Source organism: Phocoena sinus, chromosome 9, assembly GCF_008692025.1.
Source record: "Phocoena sinus isolate mPhoSin1 chromosome 9, mPhoSin1.pri, whole genome shotgun sequence".
Lineage (NCBI taxonomy): Eukaryota > Metazoa > Chordata > Mammalia > Artiodactyla > Phocoenidae > Phocoena > Phocoena sinus.
Genome location: NC_045771.1, coordinates 27607987 through 27634960, shown reverse-complemented (window position 1 = coordinate 27634960; position 26974 = coordinate 27607987). Strand labels below are relative to the sequence as shown.

The 26974-nt window shown below is 35.8% G+C and overlaps 1 protein-coding gene across 3 annotated transcripts in view; it reads right to left on the bottom strand.

The window, feature by feature from the left end:
• Nucleotides 1-26974, bottom strand: part of IQUB (IQ motif and ubiquitin domain containing) — a 128331-nt gene that overhangs the window by 51738 nt on the left and 49619 nt on the right. For 2 of the 3 annotated variants that reach the window (XM_032643053.1, XM_032643052.1), the window contains 4 exons: nucleotides 25153-25329; nucleotides 15640-15888; nucleotides 14754-14939; nucleotides 9397-9789 (listed from right to left, as the gene is read on the bottom strand). In XM_032643053.1, coding sequence (XP_032498944.1) covers nucleotides 9607-9789; nucleotides 14754-14939; nucleotides 15640-15888; nucleotides 25153-25329 — 795 coding nt within the window. In that variant the 3' untranslated portion in view covers nucleotides 9397-9606. Of the gene's footprint in view, nucleotides 1-9396; nucleotides 9790-14753; nucleotides 14940-15639; nucleotides 15889-25152; nucleotides 25330-26974 lie in introns of those variants that run through there. The other variant, XM_032643054.1, reaches the window with a different exon arrangement.

The following is a 26974-nucleotide window of genomic DNA, read 5'->3' as shown; positions in this document are numbered from 1 at the left end:
ACTGATGAAAGAAATTAAAGATGATACAAACAGATGGAGAGATATACCATGTTCTCAGATTGGAAGAATCAACATTGTGAAAATGACTATACTACCCAAAGCAATCTACAAATTCAATGCAATCCCTGTCAAATTACCAATGGCATTTTTCACAGAAGTAGAACAAAAAATTGCATAATTTGTATGGAAACACAAAAGACCCCGAATAGCCAAAGCAATCTTGAGAAAGAAAAATGGAGCTGGAGGAATCAGGCTCACTGACTTCAGACTATACTAAAAAGCTACAGTAACCAAGATAGTATGGTACTGGCACAAAAACAGAAATATAGATCAATGGAACAGGATACAAAGCCCAGAGATAAACCCATGTACATATGGTCACCTTATCTTTGATAAAGGAGGCAAGAATATACAATGGAGAAAAGACAGCCTCTTCAATAAGTGGTGCTGGGAAAACTGGACAGCTACATGTAAAAGAATGAAATTAGAACACTCCCTAACACCATACACATAAATAAACTCAAAATGGATTAAAGACCTATATGTAAGGCCAGACACTATAAAACTCTCAGAGGAAAACATAGGAAGAACACTCCATGACATAAATCACAGAAAGATCCTTTTTGACCTCCTACAGAAATGGAAATAAAGACAAAAATAAAGAAATGGGACCTAATGAAACTTAAAATCTTTTTCACAGCAAAGGAAACCATAAACGAGACAAAAAGACAACCCTCAGAATGGGAGAAAATATTTGCAAACAAAGCAACTTACAAAGGATTAATCTCCAAAATATACAAGCAGCTCATGCAGCTTAATATCAAAAAAACAAACAACCCAATCCAAAAATGGACAGAAGACCTAAATAGACATTTCTCCAAAGAAGATATACAGATTGCCAACAAACACATGAAAAGATGCTCAACATCACTAATCATTAGAGAAATGCAAATCAAAACTACAATGAGGTGTCACCTCACACCAGTCAGAATGGCCATCATCAAAAAATCTACAAACAGTAAATGCTGGAGAGGGTGTGGAGAAAAGGGAACCCTCTTGCAGTGTTCGTGGGAATGTAAATTGATACAACCACCATGGAGAACAGTATTGAGCTTCCTTAAAAAACTAAAAATAGAACTACCATATGACCCAGCAATCCCACTACTGGGCATATACCCTGAGAAAACCATAATTCAAAAAGAGTCATGTACCACAATGTTCATTGCAGCTCTATTTACAATAGCCAGGACATGGAAGCAACCTAAGTGTCCACTGACAGATGAATGGATAAAGAAGATGTGGCACATATATATAATGGAATATTACTCAGCCATAAAAAGAAACGAAATTGAGTTATTTGTAGTGAGGTGGATGGACCTAGAGACTGTCATACAGGGTAAAGTAAGTCAGAAGGAGAAAAACAAATACCGTATGCTAACACATATATATGGAACCTAAAAAAATAATTTTACAAACTGGTTCTGAAGAACCTAGGGGCAGGACCGGAATAAAGACTCAGACGTAGAGAATGGACTTGAGGACACGGGGAGGGGATCAGGGTAAGCTAGGACAAAGTGAGAGAGTGGCATGGACACATGTACACTACCAAATGTAAAACAGATAGCTAGTGGGAAGCAGCCGCATAGCACAGGGAGATCAGCTCTGTGCTTTGTGACCACCTAGGGGGGTGGAACAGGGAGGGTGGGAGGGAGACGCATGAGGGAGGAGATATGAGGATATATGTATATGTATAGCTGATTCACTTTGTTATAAAGCAGAAACTAACACACCATTGTAAAGCAATTATACTCCAATAAAGATGTTAAAATAATAATAATAATTTCTGTTCTTTGTTTCCACACTTTCTCAATATAAATCTTTCCCCTGGTTCCTTTTGGCAGAACGCCCCTAACCACTTAAGGTTTGACACGGCCCAATTCAAAGAGATTGTACTCAAATAAACTCTTAAAATGTTTAATATGCCTCTATATTTTAACATCTGTGAAATAGCTTAAGTTTGAGAACTCTGGTAAAAGACCAAGATTCCTCACTACCATACCTTAACTAATTATTTTTCTGACCTTTGGAACTGGAATTTTTCTGCTCATATAGAACCATACTGCTATAGTGGATTGAAAGGTGGCTCCTAAAAAGATATATCCATGTCCCAGTACATGGACCTGGTACATGTGACCTTATGTGAACAAAGAATATTTCCAGATGTGATTGCATGAAGGATCTCTAGATGAAATCATCCTGGATTACCCAGGTAGGCCCTTAACCCAATGACGAGTGTCGACATAGAGACAGAAGACAAGACACAGACACACATAGAGGAGGAGGCCCAGTGACCACAGGGCAGAAATTGGAGTGATGCAGCCAAAGCAGCCGAAGAATGCCTGGAGCCAGCAGAAGCTAGAAGAGCAATGAGGAATTCTCCCATAGGACATGCGGAGGGAATGAGGCTCCGCTGAACCTTATTTTAGACTTCTGGCCTCCAGAACTGTGGGAGAAGAGATCCCTGTTGTTTTAAACCACGCAATCTGTGGTAATTTGTTACAGCCTCTAAAAAACTAATACAGCAGTCCATTTCATGCCCATGGATCTGATCATCAATTAACCATTGTTATAAATCCCTGCAGGAACAAACCACTCTGCCCCTAGGGTTCTTATTATAACTGCCCACTTTTTTCTGATGCTTAAGTTTCAGCCTCACTTCTAGCACTGGGGATTGCATTATTCCCATTAAACCAGGCTGTCAAATTCCACTGCAGCCACCACTGTCATCTCCAGCTTACAGGGAACAGTCACCACAGAGTTTTTCAAGGATCATAATCCACTTACGGTCGCATTTTTTAATGTCTTGGTGAAGACCCTCTTGTGGAGTATAGACACCTTTAAGAGGCATCTGAGAAAGCTGCACATAACAGATCCACTCCAACAACCCATCTTCCTAATATTTTCCAGGGGGAGTTCTGGCATTTCAAGCTCACTGATATAGGTCACTTTTGAGTTTAGGCTCCAGTTAACACATATAGCAATTCTCAGGGCCTCAAGCCAACACATTAAATCTTGAATTCTAGGCAAGAACATCAATTTGGCTTGATATAATCTTTTGTTTTATCCTTTTTAGCCTAACATCCTTACAATAAATTCTTATATATACTCCCCTGAGTCTAAGTAAAAATTGACACGCTCCTGAAACTCTTTCAGTATATAGGCTAACTCATACCAGACCATACATTGTTCTTCCTCACCAGTATCCTTACCTAAGCATGAGATCTAACCTGGGTGCACATCTAATTGACAAGACAACTCTACACACATTACAATCAGGCTTCAGACTTAATCCTTAGCCACGTATTCCCTGTATATGCAGGAGATAATTTCTTTAGAGCTGTCTTAAGGGCTTTCTGAATTTCTGTCTGGGTCTGTATTGGACATTTAAGGCTTTCAATATATCCATTTCTTTATGGACTCCCTCTAGTGTAAGAATACCCATCTTATGCCACAATCTTTGTCATCAAACTGACTAATTGCATTTCATCTCCCTAAGCTTATCGGCCATCCTGCACCCCGTTCCATGCCTCCACTGGCGATGCTACCACACACTGCACATTACCAGTGTCCCATTTCCTATATGGAGGGTACCCACGTGCTCTTCAAACATGTAAGCAGCCCGAGCCTAGGATTACATCTTAAAGTCCGTTTACTGGGACCACTCTTGGTACCAATTACTGCTTTGTTCATGGTCCAGCAGAACCTGTTGGCAGATTCAAACTGGCTAATTTGAGAAGTATTTAGTAAAAGGACTGTTTACAAAGGAGATGACATTGTTTAAGGAAATCAAAAAGAAAAAGTGAAGCACCTTAACCCAGCTACAAAAGAAAGCCATTATCACCCATAAGCTGAAGAAGTAAAGAGAAGGAATGAGCCCCAGAACTCAGAGAGAGTTGAAGAGTAGGAGGAATGACCGTCCAACCACAGCTGTGGTCTTAGGCAGATAAAAGCAGTCACTTGACAACAACAGACCAAAAGGCAGATGGGAGAAGCCAGGCTAATAAATATCTCAACCTCTTTCTCTCAGACCTCAAATTTCCTGCTGATGCTTCCTATTGACCAAACCCAACTGAGGAATATTGTGCACTCATTGATGCACTGCATAAATATCAGCCTCCAAGGGCACGAAGATGAGAAGAGAAGGGGGGAAGGTAGAACTGAAGAAGCACATGAAGAATATCCGGGAAAAACCATATGCTTTTATCTTTTAATACACTTTTTGGATTTGGTTTGCAGTCAAATGCTCTACCACTGAGCTATTCCCCCTATTTGCTAATATTTTGTTTAGGATTTTTGCATCTATATTCATAGTGAAATTGGCCTATCATTTTCTTTCTTGTACTATCCTTGTCAAATTTTGATATCAAGGATATGCTGGCCTCATGAATTGGGGAGCATTCATTCTATTTATTAGAAGAAGAATATCTAGTTAGTAGAATCAGAATCTTTCATTCCTTTAATGCTCAAAAGTGACACAAGATCATTTTATTTGCGTTACATTGGACAAAGCATGCTACATAATCCTGCCTCACTTCAAGAGGATGGAGAATTGCAATCAATCACCCAGTGTTCCTGGAAAGAGAAGAGAAACCGCATTTTGTACCTCTTGACTCATTTCCCTTTTTTTTGTTTTCCATTTCTAAGGTTATCTGTATCAAGAACTGTGAAGTATCTGAAATGCTGTCCTAATTGCAAGGTAACAAGTTTGGTGCCACAAGTTCATAAATGATAGTAAAAGACATGAGACTCCTGGGTCAGAGATAAAGCACAATTTATTTTTCACAGAAACAGCAGCAGCCAGAAGATCAGCATTTTGCTCTAAATCCCTCAGGGCGACACAAAGTCCAGATGACACACGCACACAGTGAGCTGCTTCATAGACTGGGAATGCTGGGCTTAGAGACTCTGAATCTTTTACAGGGAACAGTGAACGCTATCTCTATCTTCTAAGACTGCTTGCTTTACAAACATCCTTGAAAAAAGGAGAACTAAGTACCTCTGCTCAAAAGACGTGCAGAAATGTTAAAAACCTATGGAGAATTGTTTCGCAACTGACTTTTCGTTTTAAGCCTACTTGCATACCCAATGTAAAGATTAATTCTCCATTTATATTGTGAATAATACTTTATCAAAATACAGTAACTTCTTTTGCTCTTTTTCTTCTTGATTTCATCCTCGATATTAATATTGCCACTAATTATTTTGTTGTCTATTTGTATATGACTGATATAGTTTTACTATGTATCTTTGAATGTCATTTTATTGGGGGTACATATCTGGTACACAGCTTGTAGTTCACTCCTTTGATACCATATAAGAATAACTATCCTTGGGTTTCCCTGGTGGCGCAGTGGTTGAGAGTCCGCCTGCCGATGCAGGGGACGCGGGCTCGTGCCCCGGTCCGGGAGGATCCCACGTGCCGCGGAGCGGCTGGGCCCGTGAGCCATGGCCGCTGAGCCTGCGCGTCCGGAGCAGCGGGAGAGGCCACAACAGTGAGAGGCCCGCGTACCGCAAAAAAAAAAAAAAAAAAAACAGAATAACTATCCTTTACTAGAATTTTAACCCATCCAAATTTATGCACTGTGATATTTTTAATCTTGTTTTTCTCTTATATATACTTCCTATTAACCTAAAAAAACAAACAAAACCCCTTTATTTCACAAAAGTTCTCAAGTTTGTCGCTGTTCCCTTTTTCTCTCTAGAAATGTGGAGTTTATAATTCAATTTTCATTCTGCTAGCGGTTGCCTTTAAATTTTTTAACTAAATATTTGAATACCAACTTTCCTACCTATATATCCATTTACTCATCTCCCCTTGAAAAGATTTGGAACACTTTTATCCCTCTGAACCCTCCTACAGCAGACATTTAGTGACAATACTCAGGGTATTTTTTTGTTGTTGATTCATATTTTTGTTTTTTGCAGTATAGATTTTTATTTGAAAATTTATTTTTGTTCATTGCATTGTTTCATAACCATACAAATCATGATCATTTAGAAAGGATTGAAGTTGCAGTGCTCACTGCCATTTCTCATATACGGTATCATGCCCAGACCCTACCTCCATAGTTTCAAGGTCAGCTGGAGGACAGAATGAGTACACAGACTGATGACATGCTTCCTGCCTAACAATGTCTTCCTGTTGTCTTCACCAAAAATAATTTGCCTGAAAGTAAAATTCTTAGGTCATTTTTTCACCCTCAAAATTCAAAAGTCTTCAACGGAAGTGTTCCTCCTTCACCTTCTGGCACTTAGTGTTGCAGAAGAGAAATCTATGCTGTTGTTATTGACTTTTTTCCTTGTGGCTTTTCCTCTTCAACTTGAATGCTTATAGAATTTGTCCAATATTTCTGAAATCCAGAAATGTCATGAGGTTGTGTCTATGTGTATCTCTATATTAATTTTCCCAGTACTTGGTAGATCCTTTATACAGCTATGGATATATGCCTTTTTAGCTTAGGGAAATTAGCTTTAAATCTCCCTTTGCTAATTGTTTCTCCTCCTCTACTCCATTTTAGGCTTATGTTATTTCTAGTGTAGACAAAGCAAAGCTGTTACACTTATCATTTTTGCTCATCTTCCTCATTTCTTTGACTTTTCCTCTGAATTCAAGGGGACTAGCTTTTTTTTTTTTTTTTTTCTGACCGCACCGTGTGGCATGCAGGATCTTAGTTGCTCAACCAGGGATCAAACTCATGCCACCTGCATTGGGAATGCAGAGTCTTAACCACTGACTGGACTGCCAGGGAAATCTCTAGGGGACTATCTTGAGCTAATCCACCCAATCCCTGTATTAGCTTTAGCTTTCAAGTACCAAATCTGCTCTTCATTGCCATTAGTGTGTTGTTTATTCTAATTCAGCAATTGTTTATTTTGTTGTATTTATTTATTTACTGTAATGATTTATGTAATAGCAATTTTTCCCAGTATTTTTTTCCAAAAGATGAAAAATGCTATCAAATGTCCTTAATATAGTCGAGATCTGTTAAATGAATATTTGTTCTCATTCTTCAAAAGGATCCCTTTTTTGATTTTTGAATCTTTACGTATACAGTGACCATCTTTTGTCAGCTTGTTTTTGCAATACTGGGATATAAAACTTTGTTCTGTTCTACTGTTTAGGTCTCTATCCATATAATATAGTCCTCCTACAGGAGAAAGAAGGAAACACCTTCTACAGTTTCATTTGTTAGTGGGCCAGGGGAGGTGTGCTCATCAGGTCATAAACTAGAGAAATGCAGGTCCTTCTAAGGCAGGGGAATTTAACTTCTTAACTGGTTGCTGTCCAGTACCCTGGTGCCAGGATTCTAGTAGGCAGAAACCGGACTTTTTCCCTGCTGGCTGCTCTCTAGCCTGACACCATCTCTAGCCCCTTCTGCTGTGGATTTTTGGAGACCTGTGTAAAATGAGAGCTGTAGTTCCAATGGGATGGAAAAGAGTTTCCCAGAAGAGTTGACCTCATTAAGCAAAGTCTCTCTGTTGTTGAGCCTGTTTTTTTTTTTTGGCTCTTTGTGGTTATTTTCCCAGCCCTAAATTAAGGTGCTGCCCCTTTTCATGTATGATTCAATAGCTCTGGTTGCCTGCCCTCACTCTGCCCCCCACCAGTTGTACTCCACAAGTCTTCCATTACTATAAGCAAGTGCTTTACTCCTAGGGCAACAGAGGAACTCTCAAAGTCCTCTATTTGCCCCTATCTATTGCCCCCTTGCTGCCTGCTGCCGCAGCCCTTCCTGCTGCCTCCTCATGCTCTTCCTACTCTGACCTGGGGGTTTCTCCCGAACTGTCTTGTGAAAACCTGGTCATTTCCATTACAGTGTAAACCCACTTTTCTCTGTGTTAAATTTTTACCTGTTTATTAGTGATCAGAATGGTCCCCAATCTAATCCTATCTGTAATTTATTGCTTAGAAAGTTCCCAGAACATCTGAATTGTCTATGAAAATTTGAAAATAACAACAGCTTTATAGTGCTTCCCTTTTCAATGTTTAGTTCCTTAAAAACAATAATCATGTGCCATGCTTTTGCTAAGTAAAAACTCTGTGGCTATCCTAGAAAATATGTTGCTAAAATGTTGGTAAATATTTATGTAGAATAAATATTAATATTTAGATTGAATTCCTTGACTCCTTGATCACTAAACTTGAGAGAACAGCCTCATTAATTACTGATTGAAATTAAGAGAATCTCTCTCTCTATATATATATAATATATATATACGTACATATATATACTTATATGTAAGTATAATATATGCAAATATATATATTTATGTTGTGTGTGTATGAAATATTGCTACTTGAATTATAGCTCTTCACTTTCACTTTTAATTCTTCTCTCTAGCTGGATGCCTTCTCTTTAGCCAGCCAAATCCACTCTCCCACTTGTCTCCCCTGATCTTTACCCTGAAGCTATACGAATTATGTCCACAGACTTCTATTTCTTCTGCTTTCCTTTTGGGTTCTTCCAATGGGAAACCCAAGCAAGAGACTGGAGGAAGAGAGAAGTGTGGGGTCTGATATTTATTTCTCTAGCTCATGAGATCACCTAGGGCCCTGAGAGTTGCTCACTGATCTTCTCAGTTATCTCCTTTACACTCTCTTTCTGGGTTCCCAGACCGTTCCCTCCCCAGATCCATTTGAGATTAGGGTAGACACAGCTTATGTGATAGTGACCCTACACTCCTACACTATTCCCTTAGTTTCCTTACACACTGCTCACGCTTTATAAGAAGTCCCTTTGTAAATAAACTCTCCTTGAATTATCCTATTTTGAACGTATTTCCTGTTAAGATTGACTCATATACCGTTGTTCATCATTGTACGTCCCTGACATGCATGTGGTCAAGGTTATTCCTTTGGTTTATTAGGGAAAGGAACTGTTATAGTTTACTTGACCATTTTTATTGTTCTTACAGAGTTTCGTCATTGCCCCACAGGGAGTTTTTCTACCATAGAATAAAATATAGTTCCACTGTTAACCCTGTTTTCCAGTATGGAATGAACTTTTTTGTTTGTTTGTTTTTTCATTGAAATTTTGAGAAGAATGGAAGATGAAAGTAGAAGATAAAATGTGAAGATTCAAATCCCTATATTAAAACATAGCATCTTTTATCCTATATGTAAAGATTTTCATGAAGGAGAATTCTATAATGTTTCCTCTCATCCGTATACTGACTATTCTCCTATAACTACATTTTTTTCCTAAAATAAACGTTTTGAGTGGAAAGTTAAGCCTAGCTTTTGTTTGTCTGTTGATTTTAACTGTAATATAATGTCGTTGAAATTTTTAAAAATTTTAATGTGAAAATAAGTAAAAATAAAATGTTCTCTTTAAAATATTAATTTCAGTAACACAATTATATTTAAATTTAACACTAACAATAAAGCATTTGTATAGGGATGTTTTCTCTTCATACAACTTACGACACTATGACGAACAATTAAAATCAATAAAAGATAAAATGCTACTACCGTACTGTGTGACCTCTGTATTACTCTATTAGCAGTGGACAAAAGTGCTGATCATCAAACAAATAGTCCTGGATCTTTTAAGGACTAGGCCTGTGGATATGTATAATCTTAGATGTTGGTTCTGATTGATGTTTCTTTCTGATCTCATCTACTTCACCATCACCAAGTAAAAATGAAGCCAGCACTGGAATTTGTGAAAAATAGTTCTTAGCCAGGAAATGTTTGTGTTTGATCTTGTGAATAAACAAGGGTTCATATCCCTGAAAAGAAAAGAAAATCAAATTCTATTAAATGTCACAAATATATTTTGCCAAGTAAAAACACTTTTATGCCTCAGTGCCTTTACTTCTCAGTTCTTTCAGCCCAGAAAACATTTATTCTCACTTTGTCCATCATCTTTCGGGGCTCAGCTTTTATGACGCTTTAACCTGGAAGCCTTTCTTGATTCTCCCTCTGACCTCTCTAAGTCTAAACTAACCCCTCCTTCTTCCATACTTGCAAGCACTTTCATGTATTTTAATTGTAATATTTAGTTCATTCTGCCTTGAATTTCACTATTTACTTGTGAGTCTCTTCCATGATGATAAGGAAGGCTCCTTAAAGATTCAAACTGGGTCTTTTTCAAAAAAAATATTTATTTTGGCTGCGCTGGGTCTTAGTTGCAGCACGAGGGATCTTTTTTTAGTTGTGGCATGTGGGCTTCTTAGTTGCAGCACTAGTTCCCCGACCAGGGATTGAACCCGGGTCCCCTCCATTGGGAGTGTGGAGTCTGACCCACTGGACCACTAGGGAAGTCCCTCACACTGGGTCTTTTTCATACATGTGTGTCTTGGCACCATAAGGTAAAGAGTCAATCAATATTTTTGTGTGAATGCTCTTGTCACCTTAGTTCTCTTTAAATCTATTTCAATACTGATACAATTACCCACTTGAATTTTTTTTCCTAAAATTAGTCCTTCCCTCTATATCTCCAGAGTTCAAAATAAAGATCACAATGGTGCTGTGACAATGTAAGCTTCTCTTTAGTCACCCCTTTTACTATCTAAGATATGAGTCCCTGCACTGTTTCTCTTGTGTTTCTCTTCTGTCTTCTAAATAGAAAATAACTTTCTTGCCTTTATCAAATCTTTGTGTCTTTCCATTTTTATTTGTTCATGATTAATTTTTAGGCTTCTTGTCTCTCCACAGCTATAGCAGCACTTTGAACTTTCTCTGTTATGTAGCTTTGCCACATTATAAGACAATCTGTTTTCTAATGAGAGGGGCACACTGCTACTTGCCAACCCAATATTCATCCTCTCTTGCATTTATATTTAGAGGCCCGACTCTATATAGGGGCCTTATTTTGTATTTTGTGATGTGCTCAGCTTTCTTAGGCTTTATTATAGCTAGGGGTGGCCATATGACAAGTTTCTGACATATATGTGTGTGTGTGTGTGTGTGTGTGTGTGTGTGTGTGTGTGTGTATATATATATATACATATATACATATGTGTGTATGTGTATAATATACACACATATATGGCAGAAATATATATATATTTATATATACACACATGTATATATGTACGTTTTTAAAAAAGAAGTTATTGGATAAAGCTTACAGGGAAGCTTTTTAGGAGTGGGAAGTACCTTTAGGCTTTTGCCATATCTAGGAGGGGGATATAATGCAGAAGATGAAGTAGCTATCTGTCTCTAAGAGTACACAATCATTAGGATTAAAGCCAAAGGTTAAATATGGCTGAGGAAGAAGTTAGAAGGCCTGGGTTTCTGAGAGCATTGTGGAGCTACCATACAAGTCCCCAGATGCCAAACTCTGGATTCCTATTATATAAGACAACTAACCCCATATTTGATTAAGTCATTATACTGCTTAGTCTGTTATTTGCAGCTAAACTCAAATGCAACTGAAACAATGAAGTATTTCCTTGCTTTTCCCCAAGCACTTATCACAATATCCGGCAGACTGAAAAGCAAATTCTGGTTGAATTAATAAATACTGTCTATTCTCTTTATTAATCTTTTTTGCTTTTTGTTTTTTTGGCTGCGTTGCGTCTTTGTTGCTACGTGCGGGTTTTCTCTAGTTGTGGCAAGCAGGGGCTGCTCTTCGTTGCGGTGCATGGGCTTCTCATCACGGTGGCTTCTCTTGTTGTGGAGCATGGGTTCTAGGCGCACAGGCTTCAGTAGTTGTGGCACGTGGGCTCAGTAGTTGTGGCTCGCAGGCTTTAGAGCACAGGCTCAGTAGCCGTGGCACACAGGCTTAGTTGCTCTGCGGCATGTGGGATCTTCCCAGACCAGGGCTCGAACCTGTGTCCCCTGCATTGGCAGGCAGATTCTTAACCACTGAGCCACCAGGAAAGCCCCTCTTCATTAATCTTAATTGACTCTTCTTTTCAACCAAATCACAAATACTACCTGTACCTCCTCCTAAAATTTGTTTTCTGAAAGGTTAGGTATCTCTTTACTAAGATATTTCCTTACTAAAGATCCTTCCATAGTGTCAAGTCAAGATAAAGAAAGCCCTGGAGAAAAGGAGCCAAAGGATGTGGCATTCTTAAAGAAAGCATTATGTAGAAATATCCTAGGCTTATTTTAAAGTTTCCTCTCTATGGTATATATGTATATATACACAATGGAATATTATTCAGCTGTAAAAAAGAATGAAATTCCACCATTAGCAACAACACAGATGACCTAGAGAGTATTATACTTAGGGAAATAAGTCAGAGAGAGAAAAACAAATACTCTATATTATCACTTGCATGTACAATCTAAAAAATAAAACAAATGTATATAACAAAATAAAAACAGAGTCACAGATGCAGAGAAAAAACTAGTGGCTGCCAGTGGGGAAAAGGAAGGCAAGATGGGAGTATGGATTAAGAGGCACAATCTACTATGTATAAATAAATAAGCAACAAGAATATATTGTACAGCATAGGCAAATATGGCCATTGTTTTATAATAACTTTAGAGTATAATCTATACAAATATTGAATCACTGTGCTGTACACCTGAAACTAATATATTATAAATCAGCTATACTTAAATTTTTTTTAAAAAGTTTCCTCTCTACAGACAAATTCACCAGGTCAAAATACTCATTTAACCTTATTCCAACACTTCTTAGCCCATATTTCATTCAAGAAATACTAACACATTTCCGTTATACAACATTAAACAAAACATGTGGAGAACTTTATAGGTTTTCAAAGTGCATAAAGGCAAAAAGTAATCATTAAAGATGAGAATAGCACATTATGGTACATACAATAAAAGGAACAATAAGTAACTCTTAAAGAATAATATAATATGGAAAAAATATCCAATATCCATTATCCCCATTTTATAGATGAGAAAACCGGGGCATTGAGACATTAACAAACCTGCCCAACTTCTCCCATAAGTGATAGAGTCAGAATTCAAAGCTCTAATCTACTCTAATCCTTTAGACCAATTTCATGTTTTTCGCTAACCTTTATAAAATTTTGCGAAGCAAAGAAGGAAGGTCTTAATGTCCTGCAGATCGTTAGTGACAGAAATGGGGAAATACTGGGTCAGGTGTCTTGACTTTAAATCCACTATTGTCCTACTCTGGCCATTGCACACACCAGGAGAAACTGATCTGCTTCATATACAGTTCAAAGAACAGAAGTCTTTTTCCATGCTTTTCCTACAATTTGTATCATGATTGCAGGAGTCAAGATTATTTTAATTTTTGAGTAGTTTTTTACTCAATGAGATAGCAAATACCTCTGTGCATTTAGGAAATTCTGGAAATTACCAGGACATAAACTATTCTTTAAGTAGGCTGAATATTAATACTTAAAAGATTATACCAGCCCAAAACCATAAAAAGGCAAATTTTTTAGTTTGTCTGAAATGACAATTATATTTGAAGTCATTTCTTTATTTACACTAGGGTTGCTTGGCATAAACGGAGCTCTATTTACAGAAATTCAATAAGATCCTGAAATTAGAAATGCATGTGAATAGAACATTTAATTTGACACTGCAGTAATTTGATTAAATACACAAAGGGAGTTGTGTACATGAATTGAAGAAGCAGTGGAATATCAGCTTTGGGAATGAACTTCAATCCCACTATGGGTCCTATATGAAACACTATTGCTAGTATTGGCTAGGCTTTCAGTGATTAAATATTTATGAGGCAGCTTAGTTTACTAAATATAATATTTAACATAGCTTCAGTTTCTTGTTACCCTTTCCTTCAGTCCCTAGAGTAAAATTTTTCTTAGCCTGACTCCTAATGGAAAATTATTCAAAAAAGTTAAAACTTTAACTAGTTTCTCCTCTTTACTCCTTCCCCCTCCCTAATAAAAGCACAGGCAGGAAATAGCACGATTCAAAACGACTATTATATTTGAAGTCATTTCTGTATTTTCCCTTAGCTGACGTCTTGCATGGAATTAAAGTACAGCAATTTAATCAGCAGAAGGCAGAGAATCAATATCAGCTGTTGGGATCATAGGCTTGCTTAGTATAAACGGAGCTTTCAGGGAACTCATCAGGGACCCCTCAATTCTGTTCATCAAAATGTTTTACAGATTGCATCTTATAAGTTACTGGAATTAAATGGTATTTAATTTTTACAGTGCTTTCCCCACTCCTAGTTAATTGGAAGCAAATGAAAAATGAAGCCTCAGAACTATACCCCATCAGTATGATTGTCATTTAGGGCACAAAATTATGAACAGAATTTATTTGAGAATCTACCGTGCTTTTAGGCAGACTTGTGATGATTAATCAAAGGACAGACTTTAGGTTTGAAAATACCTATCTGGTGATAATATTCATTTATTCATTCAACAAATACTTATTAATTCCCTAGTCTGTGACACTGTTGTAGGTATTAGAGATATAGACACAAATAAACTAAACAATATCCCTGTTCTTATGGAATTTACTGTGGAACTAATGTGCTTGAACTTGCTATTATTAGGAGGGTCTGGTTTCATGTTAGGTACTTGAAAGACTTTCAGATGTCTTATCTTTACCTTTTAAGTGTCTTAGCTTCCTTTCAATTTTAATCTCTGCCATACATACCATCCATGTATTTTGTTACTGTTATCCATGGGTTCTCTGTTTCTTAATCCAATGGAAGTATTTAACTTATGCATGGAATGTAGTAAAAGGCAGTCAAGTTACCTCTAATAATTCCAATGACCAAATTAAGGTCCCAAATAAAGTTTGACCTCCTTACCTCTTCAACACTCTTTAGCTTGAGATGAGCAGTGCCTTCATCTTTGGTAAGAAGAATGCAGTTCCAGGGCGACCACTCCAAGGACTTATCCCACCTGACCATGACCAGATCATTGAGATCGTTCCAGGCACTGAGCACTGACTGGGATGCCCAGATGTTCTCAGTCAGGTACTGAATATCTTGGAGCTGCATGTCAAAACATTTGTGAAAAACAATGTTTTCTTCTAAACATAAAATTTTAAATTATTCTATTACTTGAGAAAACAAATTATACTGAGTATATTTTTTAAAGGAAAACATTATTCATGAGGTTTTCTGTGCACATAGCTTATTTCTCATCAAATCTCTGCTCATTCTGCCCAAACCATAATATGTTACCAATCTCACAGTCATGACTGCATCTTTAACCCAGAGTAAGCTGTGTATATTTCTTCCAATATGCTAATTTTACCTTACATTTATATGGTATTAAGTACTTTTCAAAATTCATTAGTAACTATCATCTTATCCCCAGGGTTACTGCAGATCATTTTATTCCCATTTTACAAATGAGGAAATTAAGATTTAATAAAGAATAAGCAATTCGCTTAGCGTTACTAAAAACTATTGTTTTAATGAAAAAAGAGGGAAAAGGGAAGAAATGAAATAAGTGTTTTAAAACTTTTTTTAAAAATTTTAAACCATATTAGCTAAAGCTCTTGAAATGACTTTCTGTCACAAGGTCTGCATATATAAACTCAGAATTGCCAGAGAGGCAAGCTTCACAAAGAATAAACATGGGAAGGAGAAACATTATTTTAATAGGTTTGGATGGGAAAGCAGAAATCTTTTCTGTAAAATCAATGGACAAATTTCATCCATGATTGGCAACATTTAGTGATCATACCTGCATCAGGAAAGCAATTTTAGAATCATCTTCATAATCAGCTTCTGAATAGTAAAGTCGTTGAAGTAAACATTTGTACTTCAAACATGATTCTCGTTTTCGAGTCTCATTGTCAAGGTTAATGCAGTGACGACAGCGGTAAATGTGGTGTGAGGTGCATGATACAGCAAACTCTGTAGAAGGTAAATAGAGCTGGCAACTGAGGCAAAAGTAAATCTTCTTATAAAACTTCAGTGGGTCTTGAGGGACCTGAAAGAAAGAAAGAAAGAAAGAAAGAAAGAAAGAAAGAAAGAAGGAAAGAAAGAAAGAAAGGAGGGAGGGAGGGAGGGAGTAAGGAAAGGGAGGAAGAGATGAAGGAAAGGAAGGAAGGAAGGAAGGAAGGAAGAAAGAAAGAAAGAAAGAAAGAAAGAAAGAAAGAAAGAAAGAAAGAAAGAAAGAAAGAAAGAAAGAGAAAGAAAAGAAAGGAAGGAAGAAAGAAGGAAAGAAAGAAAGAAAGAAGGAAAGGAAAGAAAGAAAGAAAAAAGAAAAGAAACGAAAGAAAGAAAGAAGAAAGAAAGAAAGAAAGAAAGAAAGAAAAGAAAGAAAGAAAGAAAGAAAGAAAGAAAGAAACTATAACAACCAGGCCAAATGCTAAGGGCTAATTTATCTTAGAATGAGATAACAAGTTGGTTAATTTTAAAGTCATATTTTTTCCTCATATTTTTTCCTACTCTATACAAAATTTAAATTTCAAGTAGTATTCATTTACCCTGCCAAAATATTAAAAATCTCTATTATTCATAAACTTTTAGATATACATGGTAAAATCACCTAGAAAATTAACTGACTGAAAAAAATGAGTCGGTAGAGGCTTTGAGTTACAATAGTAAGAAAACTTCCCAAGAAGAAAAGAAAAGAAAGTGCTTTGGCGCTTATTTTTAAGAATTTAGATTTTTGGTGCTATGCTGTGTTAATTATTTTTACAGGCAATAGCTAGATTCACACAGAAATTAAAGCCCACTAAACCAAGTGTTCTCATTTCATTTATCTTAACACTAAATTTAGATTGGCTCAATTATCAATATTCAAAATTTGAAATTCTGCATTATATGGTAGTTCTATTTTTAATTTTTTGAGGACCCTCCATAATTCTACATTTCCACTAACAGTACACAAGGATTCCCTTTCTTCCACATCCTTGCCAACACTTGTTACCCTCTGTCTTTTTGAGTAGACATTTTAACTTTGGTGAGATGATATTTCACTGAGCTTTTGATTTGCATTTCTTTGATTAGTGACAATGAGCACTTTTTCATGTACATGTTGGCCATTTGTATGTCTTCTTTGGGAAAATGTTTATTCAGGTCCTTTGCCCATTTTTAAATTGGATTAAAATTATTTTGTTATTGAGTCGTACATGTTGTTTTTGATACTAATTCATCGGATAAATGGTTTGCAAATATTTTCTCCCATTCAATAGGTTGCTTTCATTTTGTTGAATTCTTTCCTTTGTTGTGCAAAAACTTTTTAGGTTGATAAAATCCCATTTGTCTATTTTTGCTGTTGTTGCCTTTGCCTTTGGTGTCATGAGCAAAAAATTGTTGTCAAAGCCAATGTCAAGAAACATTTCCCCTATGTTTTCTTCTAGGAGATTTACAGTTTCAGGTTTTACATTTAAATAATTAATCCATTTTGAGTCGATTTTTGTATGTGGTGTGAGATAAGGGCCCAATTTCATTTTTTTTTGGCATGTGGCTGTCTAGTTTTCCCAACACCATTTATTGAAGAGACTGTCCTTTCCCCGTTGTGTATTCTTGGCTCCTTTGTTGTAAATTAATTGACCATATAAGTATGGGTTAATTTCTGGGCTCTCGATTCTGTTTCATTGACCTATGTGTCTGTTTTTATGCCAATAATATACTGTTTTGATTACTATAGCATTGTAATATAGTTTGAAATCAGGAAGCGTGATGCCCCCAGCTTTGCTTTTCTTTCTCAAGATTGCTTTGGTTACTCTGGGTCTTTTGTGTTTCCATACAAATTTTAGGATTTTTTTTTCCTATCTCTGTGAAAAATGCCATTGGAAGTTTGACAGGGATTGATTGCACTGAAGCTGTAGATCACTTTGGGTAGTAAGAACATTTTAACAATATTAATTCTTCCAAAAATTTCTTAAATACAAAACAAACAATAAAAGCATGATCCATTTTAAAACTGAACAAATTGAACGTCATCAAAACAAAAACTTCTGCTCTGTTAGAGATACGGTTAAGAGAATAAAAAGACAAGCCACAGACTGAGAAAATATTTGCAAATCATGTGTCTTACAAAGGACTTATATGCAAAATATATTAAAAATTTCAGTAACGAGAAAATAAGCAACTCAACTGAAAAAATGGGAGTGACAAAAGATGTTGAGACACTTCACCAAAAAGATATATGGATGTCAAAAACATGCATGAACAGATGCTTAATATTATTACTCATTGGGAAAATGCAGATTAAAATACTACACACCTATTAGAATTCCAAAAATGAAATAAAAACTGACAATACCAAGTGCTGACAAGGATGCAAAGCAACTGGAACTCTTATACATTGCAGATGAAGTGCAACATGGTATAATCAGTTTGGAAAAATGTTTGGCAGTCTTTATACAGGTAAATATGCATTTACCATATGACTCAACAATCCCACTTCCTAGGTATTTAACCCCAAACAACCAACTTACACAAAAACTCACAATTGAGTGTTCGTAGTGACTTTATTCACAAAAGCCCAAAACTCTAAACAATTTAATGTCCTGCAATTGTAAACAGATAAACTCTGGCACACCCAGACCATAAAAATATTATTCAGTTATAACAAAAAACTAATGATACACTAAAAAAATATGGGTGAATATCAAATACAATATGCTAAATGAAGGAAGCCAGTCTTGAAAGACTACAGGCATACCTTGGAGATATTGCAGGTTCAGTTTCAGACCACTGAAATAAAACGAATAATAGCAATAAAGCAAGTCACACGAATTTTTTTGTTTCCCAGTGCATATAAAGTTATGTTTACACTATACTGTAATCTGTTAAATGTACAATAGCATTAAGTCTAAAAAAACAATGTACATAATTAAAAATACTTTATTACTTAGAGATGCTATCATCTGAGTCTTCTTTTTTCTGGTGAAGGGTCTTGCCCTCCTTAAGGGCTACTGATTGGTCAGGGTGATGATTGCTGAAGTTTGGGGTAGCTGTGGCACCTTCTTAAAATAAGACAATCAAGTTTGCTGCACTGATTGACTCTTCCTTTCATTATGCTAATGGTTTCTCAGTAGCATGCAATACTGTTTGACAGCATTTTACCCAGAGTAGAACTTCTCTCAAAATTGGATGACTCCTCTCAAACCTTGCCACTGCTTCATCAACTAAGTTTATGTAATATTCTAAATCATTTGTTGTGATTCCAACAACCTTCACGGCATCTTCACCAAAAGTAGATTCCATTCCAATAAACCACTTTCTTTGCTCAGCCATAAGAAGCAACTCCTCATTTATTAAAGTTTTATCATGAGTTGGAGCAATTCAATTACATCTTCAGGCTCCACTTCTAATTCTAGTTCTCTTGCTATTCTCACCACATCTGCAGTTACTTCCTCCACTAAAGTCTTGAATCCATCAAAGTCATCCATGAGGGATGGAATAAACTTCTGCCAAACCCCTGTTAATGTTGATATTTTGACCTCTTCCCATGGGTCACAAATGCTCTTAATGGCATCTAGAATGATGAATCCTTTCCAAAAGGTTTTCAATTTACTTTGCCCACATCCATCAGAGGAGTCATTATCTATGGCAGCTATAGCCTTATGAAATGTATTTATTTATTTTAAAAAATTATTGAAATATAGTTGATGTACAATATTGTGTTAGTTTCAGATGTTCTACATAATGATTTAACATTTGCATACAATATGAAATGATCATCTGGATAAGTCTAGTAACCACCTGTCCCAGTACAAAGTTATTACAATATTATTGACCATATTCCTTATGCTGTATATTACCTCCCTGTGACTTATTTACTACATAGCTAGAGGTTTGTACCTCCTAATCCCCTTCAACTATTTTGCCGCCCACCCCGCTCCGACGCTCTTACTTCTGGCAATCACCTATTTGTTCTCTGTATCTACAAGTATCTTTTCGTTTTGCTTTGTTTTTTTTAGTTTTTAGATTCTACTTATAAGTGAGGTTGTGCAGTATTTTTCTTTCTCTGTCTGACTTATTTCACTTAACATAATGCCCTCTAGATCCATCCATGTTGTAGCCAATGGTAAGATCTCATCTTTATGGCTAATACTCCATTGTGTGTGTGTTGGTGTATATATATATATATATATATATATATATATATATATATATACACACACACACACACACACACACACACACATACCACATCTTCTTTATCCATTTGTCTATCAATAGATAATTAGCTTGCTTCCATATCTTGGCTATTATAAACAGTGCCGCAATGAATACTGGAATACATATCTTTTCAAATTAGTCTTTTTGTTTTCTTTGGGTAAATACACAGAAGTGAAATTGCTGGGTTACATGGCAGTTCTATTTTTAATTTTTTGAGGAAACTCCACATTGTTTTCCATAGCGGCTGTACCAATATAAATTCTACCAACAGTGCACAAGGGTTCCCTGTTCTCCATATCCTCACCAACCCTTGTTATTTGTTGTCTTTTTGATGATGGCTCTTCCACAGGTGTGAGGTGATATCTCATGGTGGTTTTGATTTGCATTTCCCCGATGATTAGTGATGTTGAGCAGATTTTCACACGTCTGTTGGCCATCTGCATGTCCTTCTTGGAAAAAGGTCTATTCAGGTCCTATGCCCATTTTTAATCCTGTTGTTTGTTTTTGATGTTGGGTTGTATGCATTCTTTGTATATTTTGGATATTAACCTCTAATTAGACATTTCATTTGGAAATACCTTCTCCCATTCAGTATGCTGCCTTTTCACTTTATTGATAGTTTCATTCACTGTGCAAAAGACTTTTAGTTTGATGTACTCCCACTCACTTATTTTTAGCTTTGTTTCCCTTGCCTGAGGACACGTATCCAAAAAATACTTCTAAGACTGATGTCAAAGAGCATACTGCCTAGGTTTTCTTCTAAGAGTTTTAAAGTTTCAGGTTTTACATTTAAGTCTTTATTCCATTAAGTTGATTTTTGTATTTGGTGTGATAAAGTAGTCCAGTTTGATTCTTTTGCATGTGGCTGTCCAGTTTTCCCAACACCATTTATTAAAGAGACTGTCTTTTCCCCCAGTGTGTATTCTTGCCTTCTTTGTCATAGATTAATTGTCCATATAAATGTAGGGTTGTTTCTGGGCTCTCTATTCTGTTTCACTGATCTATGGATCTGTTTTTGTGCCAGTACCATACTGTTTTGATTACTGTAGCTTTGTAGTACAGTCTGAAGTCAAGGAGCATGATACCTCCAGCTTTGTTCTTCTTTCTCAAGATTATTTTGACTACTCAAAGTCTTTTGTGTTTCCATACACATTTTAGAGCTATTTGTTCTAGTTCTGTGGAAAATGCCCTTGGAATTTTGAAAGAGGTTGCATTAAATCTGTAGACTGCCTCGGATATTATGTGATTTTAACAATATTAATTCTTCCATTTGTTTGTGTCATCTTCAATTTCTCTCATCAATGTCATAGTTTTCTGAGTACAAGTTTTACCTCGTTGGTTAGATTTATTCCTAGGTATTGTATTCTCTTTGATGTAATTATAAATGGGATTGTTTTCTTAATTTCTCTTTCTGAGAGTTTGTTATTAGTGTATAGATATGCAATAGATTTCTGTATATTAATTTTGTATCCTGCAACTTTACTGGATTCATTGATGAATTCTAATCGTTTTTTGGTGTTATCTTTAGGATTTTCTCTACATAGTATCATGTCATCTGCAAATAGTGATAGTTTTACTTCCTTCTTTCCAATTTGAATTCCCTTCATTTCTTTCTCTTGTATGATTACTGTGGTTAGGACTGCCAATACTATGTTGAATAAAAGTGGCAAGAGTGGGCATCCTTGTCTTGTTTCTGATCTTAGAGGAAATGCTTTCACCTTTCCACTATTGAATATGATGTTGGTTGTAGGTTTGTCATATATGGCCTTTATTATGTTGAGGTATGTTCCCTCTATGCACTTTGTTGAGAGTTTTTATCACAAATGAATGAAGTTTATCATAGCTTCTTCTTCACCTATTGAATTGATCTTATAATTTTCATTCTTCAGTTTGTTAATGTGGTGTATCACACTGATTTGCAGCATTGAACCAATCTTGCATCCCAGAGATAAATCCCACTTGATCATGGTGTATGATCCTTCCAGTGTGTTACTGAATTCGGTTTGCTAACATTTTGCTGAGGACTTTTGCATCTATGTTCATCAGTGATATTGGCGTGTAATTTTCTGTGATGTCTTTGTCTGGTTTCAGTATCAGGGTGATGCTGGCCTCATAGAATGAGTTTGGAAGTATTCCTTCCTCTTCAGTTTTTTGGAGTAGTTTGAGAAGGACAGATGATAACTCTTTTTTAAATGTTTGGTAGAATTTCCCGTGAAGCAGTCTAGGCCTGAACTTTTATTTGTTGGGAGTTTTTGATTACTGATTCAATTTCATTACTGGTAACTGGTCTGTTCATATTTTCTATTTCTTCCAGGTTCAGTCTTAGGAGATTGTATGTTTCTAGGAATTTATCCAGTTCTTCTAGGTTGTCCACTTTATTGGTGTGTAATTGTTCATAAGAATCTCCTATGATCCTTTAATTTCTGTGGTGTTGGTTGTAACCTCTCTTTCATTTCTGATTTTATTGATTTGGCCCCTCGTTTTTTCTTGATGAGTCTGGCAAAAAGTTTATCAATTTTGTTTATCTTTTCAAAGAACCAGCTCTTAGTTTCATTGATATTAGTCTCTTTATTTCTGCTCTGATCTGTATTATTTCTTTCCTTCTACTAACTTTAGGTTTTGTTTCTTCTTCTTTTTCTAGTTCCTTTAGGTGTAATGTTAGGTTGTTTATTTTGAGATTTTTCTTATTTCCTGATGTAGGCTTGTATCACTATCAGCTTCCCTCTTAGAACTGTGTCTGCTGAATCCCATTGATTTTGGATCATTGTCTTTCCATTTTTATCGTCGCCACGTATTTTTTTTATTTCCTCTTTGATTTATTCAGTGACCCATGTTTAGCAGCATATTATTTAACCTCCAAATGTTTTTACCTTTTGTAGTTTTTTTTTCTTGCAGTTAATTTCTAGTCTCATAGCATTGTGGTTGGAAAAGATGCTTGATATGATTTCAATATTCTTAAATTTATTGAGACTTGGTATTAACCTTCATAAAAATAAAGAGAGTTAGGGCTTTGCTATGGAAGAGGCTTTGGCTTATGGAAATGTTATGGCTGGTTTGATCTTCTATCTAGACCACTCAAATTCTCTCCATATCAGCAATAGGGCTGTTTCATTTTCTTAGCACTCATGTGTTCACTGAAGTAGCACTTTTAATTTCCTTCAAGAACTTTTCCTTTGCATTTACAAGTTGACTAACTATTTAGTGCAAGAGGCTTAACTTTTCGCCTATTTCAGCTTTCGACAAGCCTTCCTCACTAAGTTTAATCATTTCTAGCTTTAAATTCTCCAATTTAAAGGGAGAGGTGTGCAACTCTTCCTTTCACTTGAACTCTTAGAGGCTGTTGTAGGGTTATTAATTGGCCTAATCTCAATAATGTTGTGTCTCAGGGGATAGGGAAACCTGAGGAGAGGGAGAGAGCTGGAAGTACCACCAGTTGGTGGAGAAGTCAGGACACACACACATCAATTAAGTCTGCTGTTTTATGTGGGTGAGGTCCATGGTGCCCCAAAACAATTACAATATAACATCAAAGATCAGTGACCACAGATCACCGTAACAAATATAACAATAATGAAAAAGCCTGAAACATTCCAAGAATTACCAAAATGTGACACAGAGACACAAAGGGAGCAAATACTCTTGGAAAAATTGTGCCAAAAGACTTGCTCAATGCAGGGTTGTCACAACCTTCAATTTGTAAAAAGAAAGAAAAGAAAAAGAAAAAGAACACATACACAGTATCTGCAAAACTCAGTAAAGTGAAGTGCAATAAGACATGGTATACTTGCACATAGCATATCATTCCATTCATGTGACACTCTAGGTTAGGTATAACTATAGAAATAAAATTCTGATCAGTGTTTGCCAAGGGTTAGGTAGTCAGGGGAAGGGCTGATTACAAAGTAGCAGCATGAGAGAATTTGGGGGAGGTGATAAGACTATTTTTTATCTTGATTGTGCTGTTGGCTGTTGATTATATGACTCTGAATTTGTCAAAACTCACCAAAAAGATTGAATTTTACCAAAGGTAAATTTAAAAAGTGAATAAAATGATACAATGTTATATGAATGTGTAGAATATTAAATTCTATTATACTACTGCAAGCATATAAAAACTGAGTAAGTCTATAGAAGACTAAAAGGTAGCTTGGAAAAATGAAACACCGATGTGAATAAGAAATAATTCAATGGTCAACTTTTCTATTGAACTTTTGTTATATTTTGAAATTATCTTGCAATACAGTTAAGTTTCAAAACTTCATTAAAAAGAAAGAATATAAAAAATAAACAATTTTAATTTTTCTAAAAATTTTGACTAAATATTGAGATTTTGTTTATGTTAAAAAAGCAAAATACATGTTTAGTCAGCTTTTTAAACAGATTATTAGTCTAAACATAATCACTGGAACAAAACGCTGTTTCAAATTCTTTAGTAAACCACCTCCCCAAAACTTTACTAAAGGTGTTTTAAATAGTTTTGCAAAGTAAGAAGGCAGTAAGGCACTTATCTTGGCTTTAGAGAGAAAAATCCCCAAAGGAGGCTAAACATGTTAGAGTTGGAAAAGGTAGTTTAATTCAAATACGTGTTACATTTGAAGTTCTCGCAGGAATCTATGTGGATCTGTTCAGTAATAATTATAACTCCATGATAAGTATTATAAAGGAACACAAACAGGTGCATGTAGAATATCAGATACGAAGAGTTTAACTTTCTCTGAGGCCTAATGAAGGAGGGTACATGTGAATTGAGTCTTAGAAAATGAAGAGGAGTTGGCTGGGTAAAGTAGGGGACAGCATTCCAAGTGGAAGCAACAGCACATGGAAAAGCATGATGGTGTGAGGGATCATGATGTGTTCCACACACTGTAATATTCAACTGGATATTTAATCCAGAGAGTAGGAGAGAATTCAAGCTTGGAAATACAAACAGAAAAAGCTAAATGATTCATTTATCAACATAAAAAATATCATTCAAAGGAGATTTCACCAATAAGATGGTCTTCCACATGGACCTCCTAGTAAGGTATTAAAGCAAAATCTGCATATACTTCGACTTACTATAGCACGTCTTAGAATTTTGATAAAGGAACACAGGGAAGAAAAGGTAGAGTACCTTAAGGTGTCTTGCAACTTCTGGATTAAACAGAGGTGTTTTGATGTAATGAAAAAAGAGTGTTGCAATCCTTTTTCTGAGTCCTTCAAGGTTCTCATGTTTGACTCCTCTCATCATAAGGTCAACCTCCCTGTCAATCAATTCTAGAATTTCCTGAGTCAGTTTACATTCATGTTCCTGTGTAAAACACAACCATATTCAGTATAGAATTTTAAAAATCACTAGTTTTTAAAATTATCACCCAAACAAACTGAAAACTACATTCCAAAGGTAACAAAACATTGCTGACATAAGTATAAATTGGTGCCACTAATTTAGAAAAAATTTTGACATTATCTAGTAGAACTTAAGATATGCATAATCTACAACCCAGCAATTCTACTCTTAAGTGCTTTAAAAAATGTGCACGGAGTCATCGTTCACACCAGCTCAAAATCAGAAACAACTAAATATCCATAAATAAATTGATTACAAAAATAATGACGGCTTATTCATACAGTAGAGTATTACCTGATATATGGACATGAATTAACTAGAGCTATATACAGTAACAAGTTTAAATCTTACAAATTAATGTTGAGCAAATGAAGCAAGGCACAAAATAATACATACAGTCTCATTCCATTTAAATAAAATCCAAAAATAAACAACACTACACCGTATTATTTAGAGATGTATACAGAGGTGGTAACTATGAAGAAAAATCAAGGAAATGACTACCATGAAAGTCTGTATGGTAATTACTTTTAGAGGACGAGAGGGTGAGTTGCAGATATGAAGAGAAAGGGGGACGTTGGCAATGTCCCGTTTTGGGGCCAGAGGGCAGTAACAAGACTGGTAGTTTTATATTTGCTAAACTATACACGTATATTTTATACATTTTTTTCAGCATGTTTATATAATTCACAATAATCTTTAACAAAGTAATAGAAATGATGGTGATTGAATAAGAAAGCCCAAGTAAGAGTGAAGTGATTAAAACAGAAGGATTTAGAAGTAATAAAAGAGAAGTAAGTTGCTCCAACTGCCCAAGAGGGACTACAAAAAACATAGTTTGAATGAAGGAGTCAGAGGGTAACGTCAGTAACTGTAAAATAATGCTCTTCTCTTCTTTTTAATATGTACTTGGTATGGCTAATACAAGAGTCTGCATCAGTGGTCTTTGACCCTGAGGGCACATTAGAATGACCTAGGGAAGATTTTAAAAGATTTTAACAGTGCCCTCACACTTGAGAATCTGATTTAACTGCTCTGAAATGGGGCCTAGATATCATTCCTATTCATTTATTCTCATACTCTCTCTCCCTTCCTCTGTGTATCTCTTTCTCTCTTTCAAGCTCTCCAGATGATTCTAACATACACCCAGGTTCAAAATTCACTGGTCTATATTAGCAACTGTCATCAAAATAATACTTATTATTTAGTGAGGGCTCCCTATTTGTAAGCATTGAGACACATAAATTATATATTTTATTTATATTCTAATACATACGTATGTATAAATATATACACATATATATGTGTGTATCTTCAAAGCAACTAATTTTACAGATGATGAAACTGATTTTCAGAAATATTAAATAACTAATCTACGGTTGTGCAGCCACCATAAACACAGCCAGAAATCCAGTCATACTTAAAAGCCTTAATCCTCCATCAAATACTGTTAAATAAATGTATATGTGGATATATTAGGTTAAACATATTAAGACATGCACAACTTATCTTTTATGAGTCCATCCTTTGGTTTTTTTAATTAACCAGCTAATGGTCCTAATTATGTCAGGTAAGAATATTTCTACTGTACTCTCTACCTGCACTC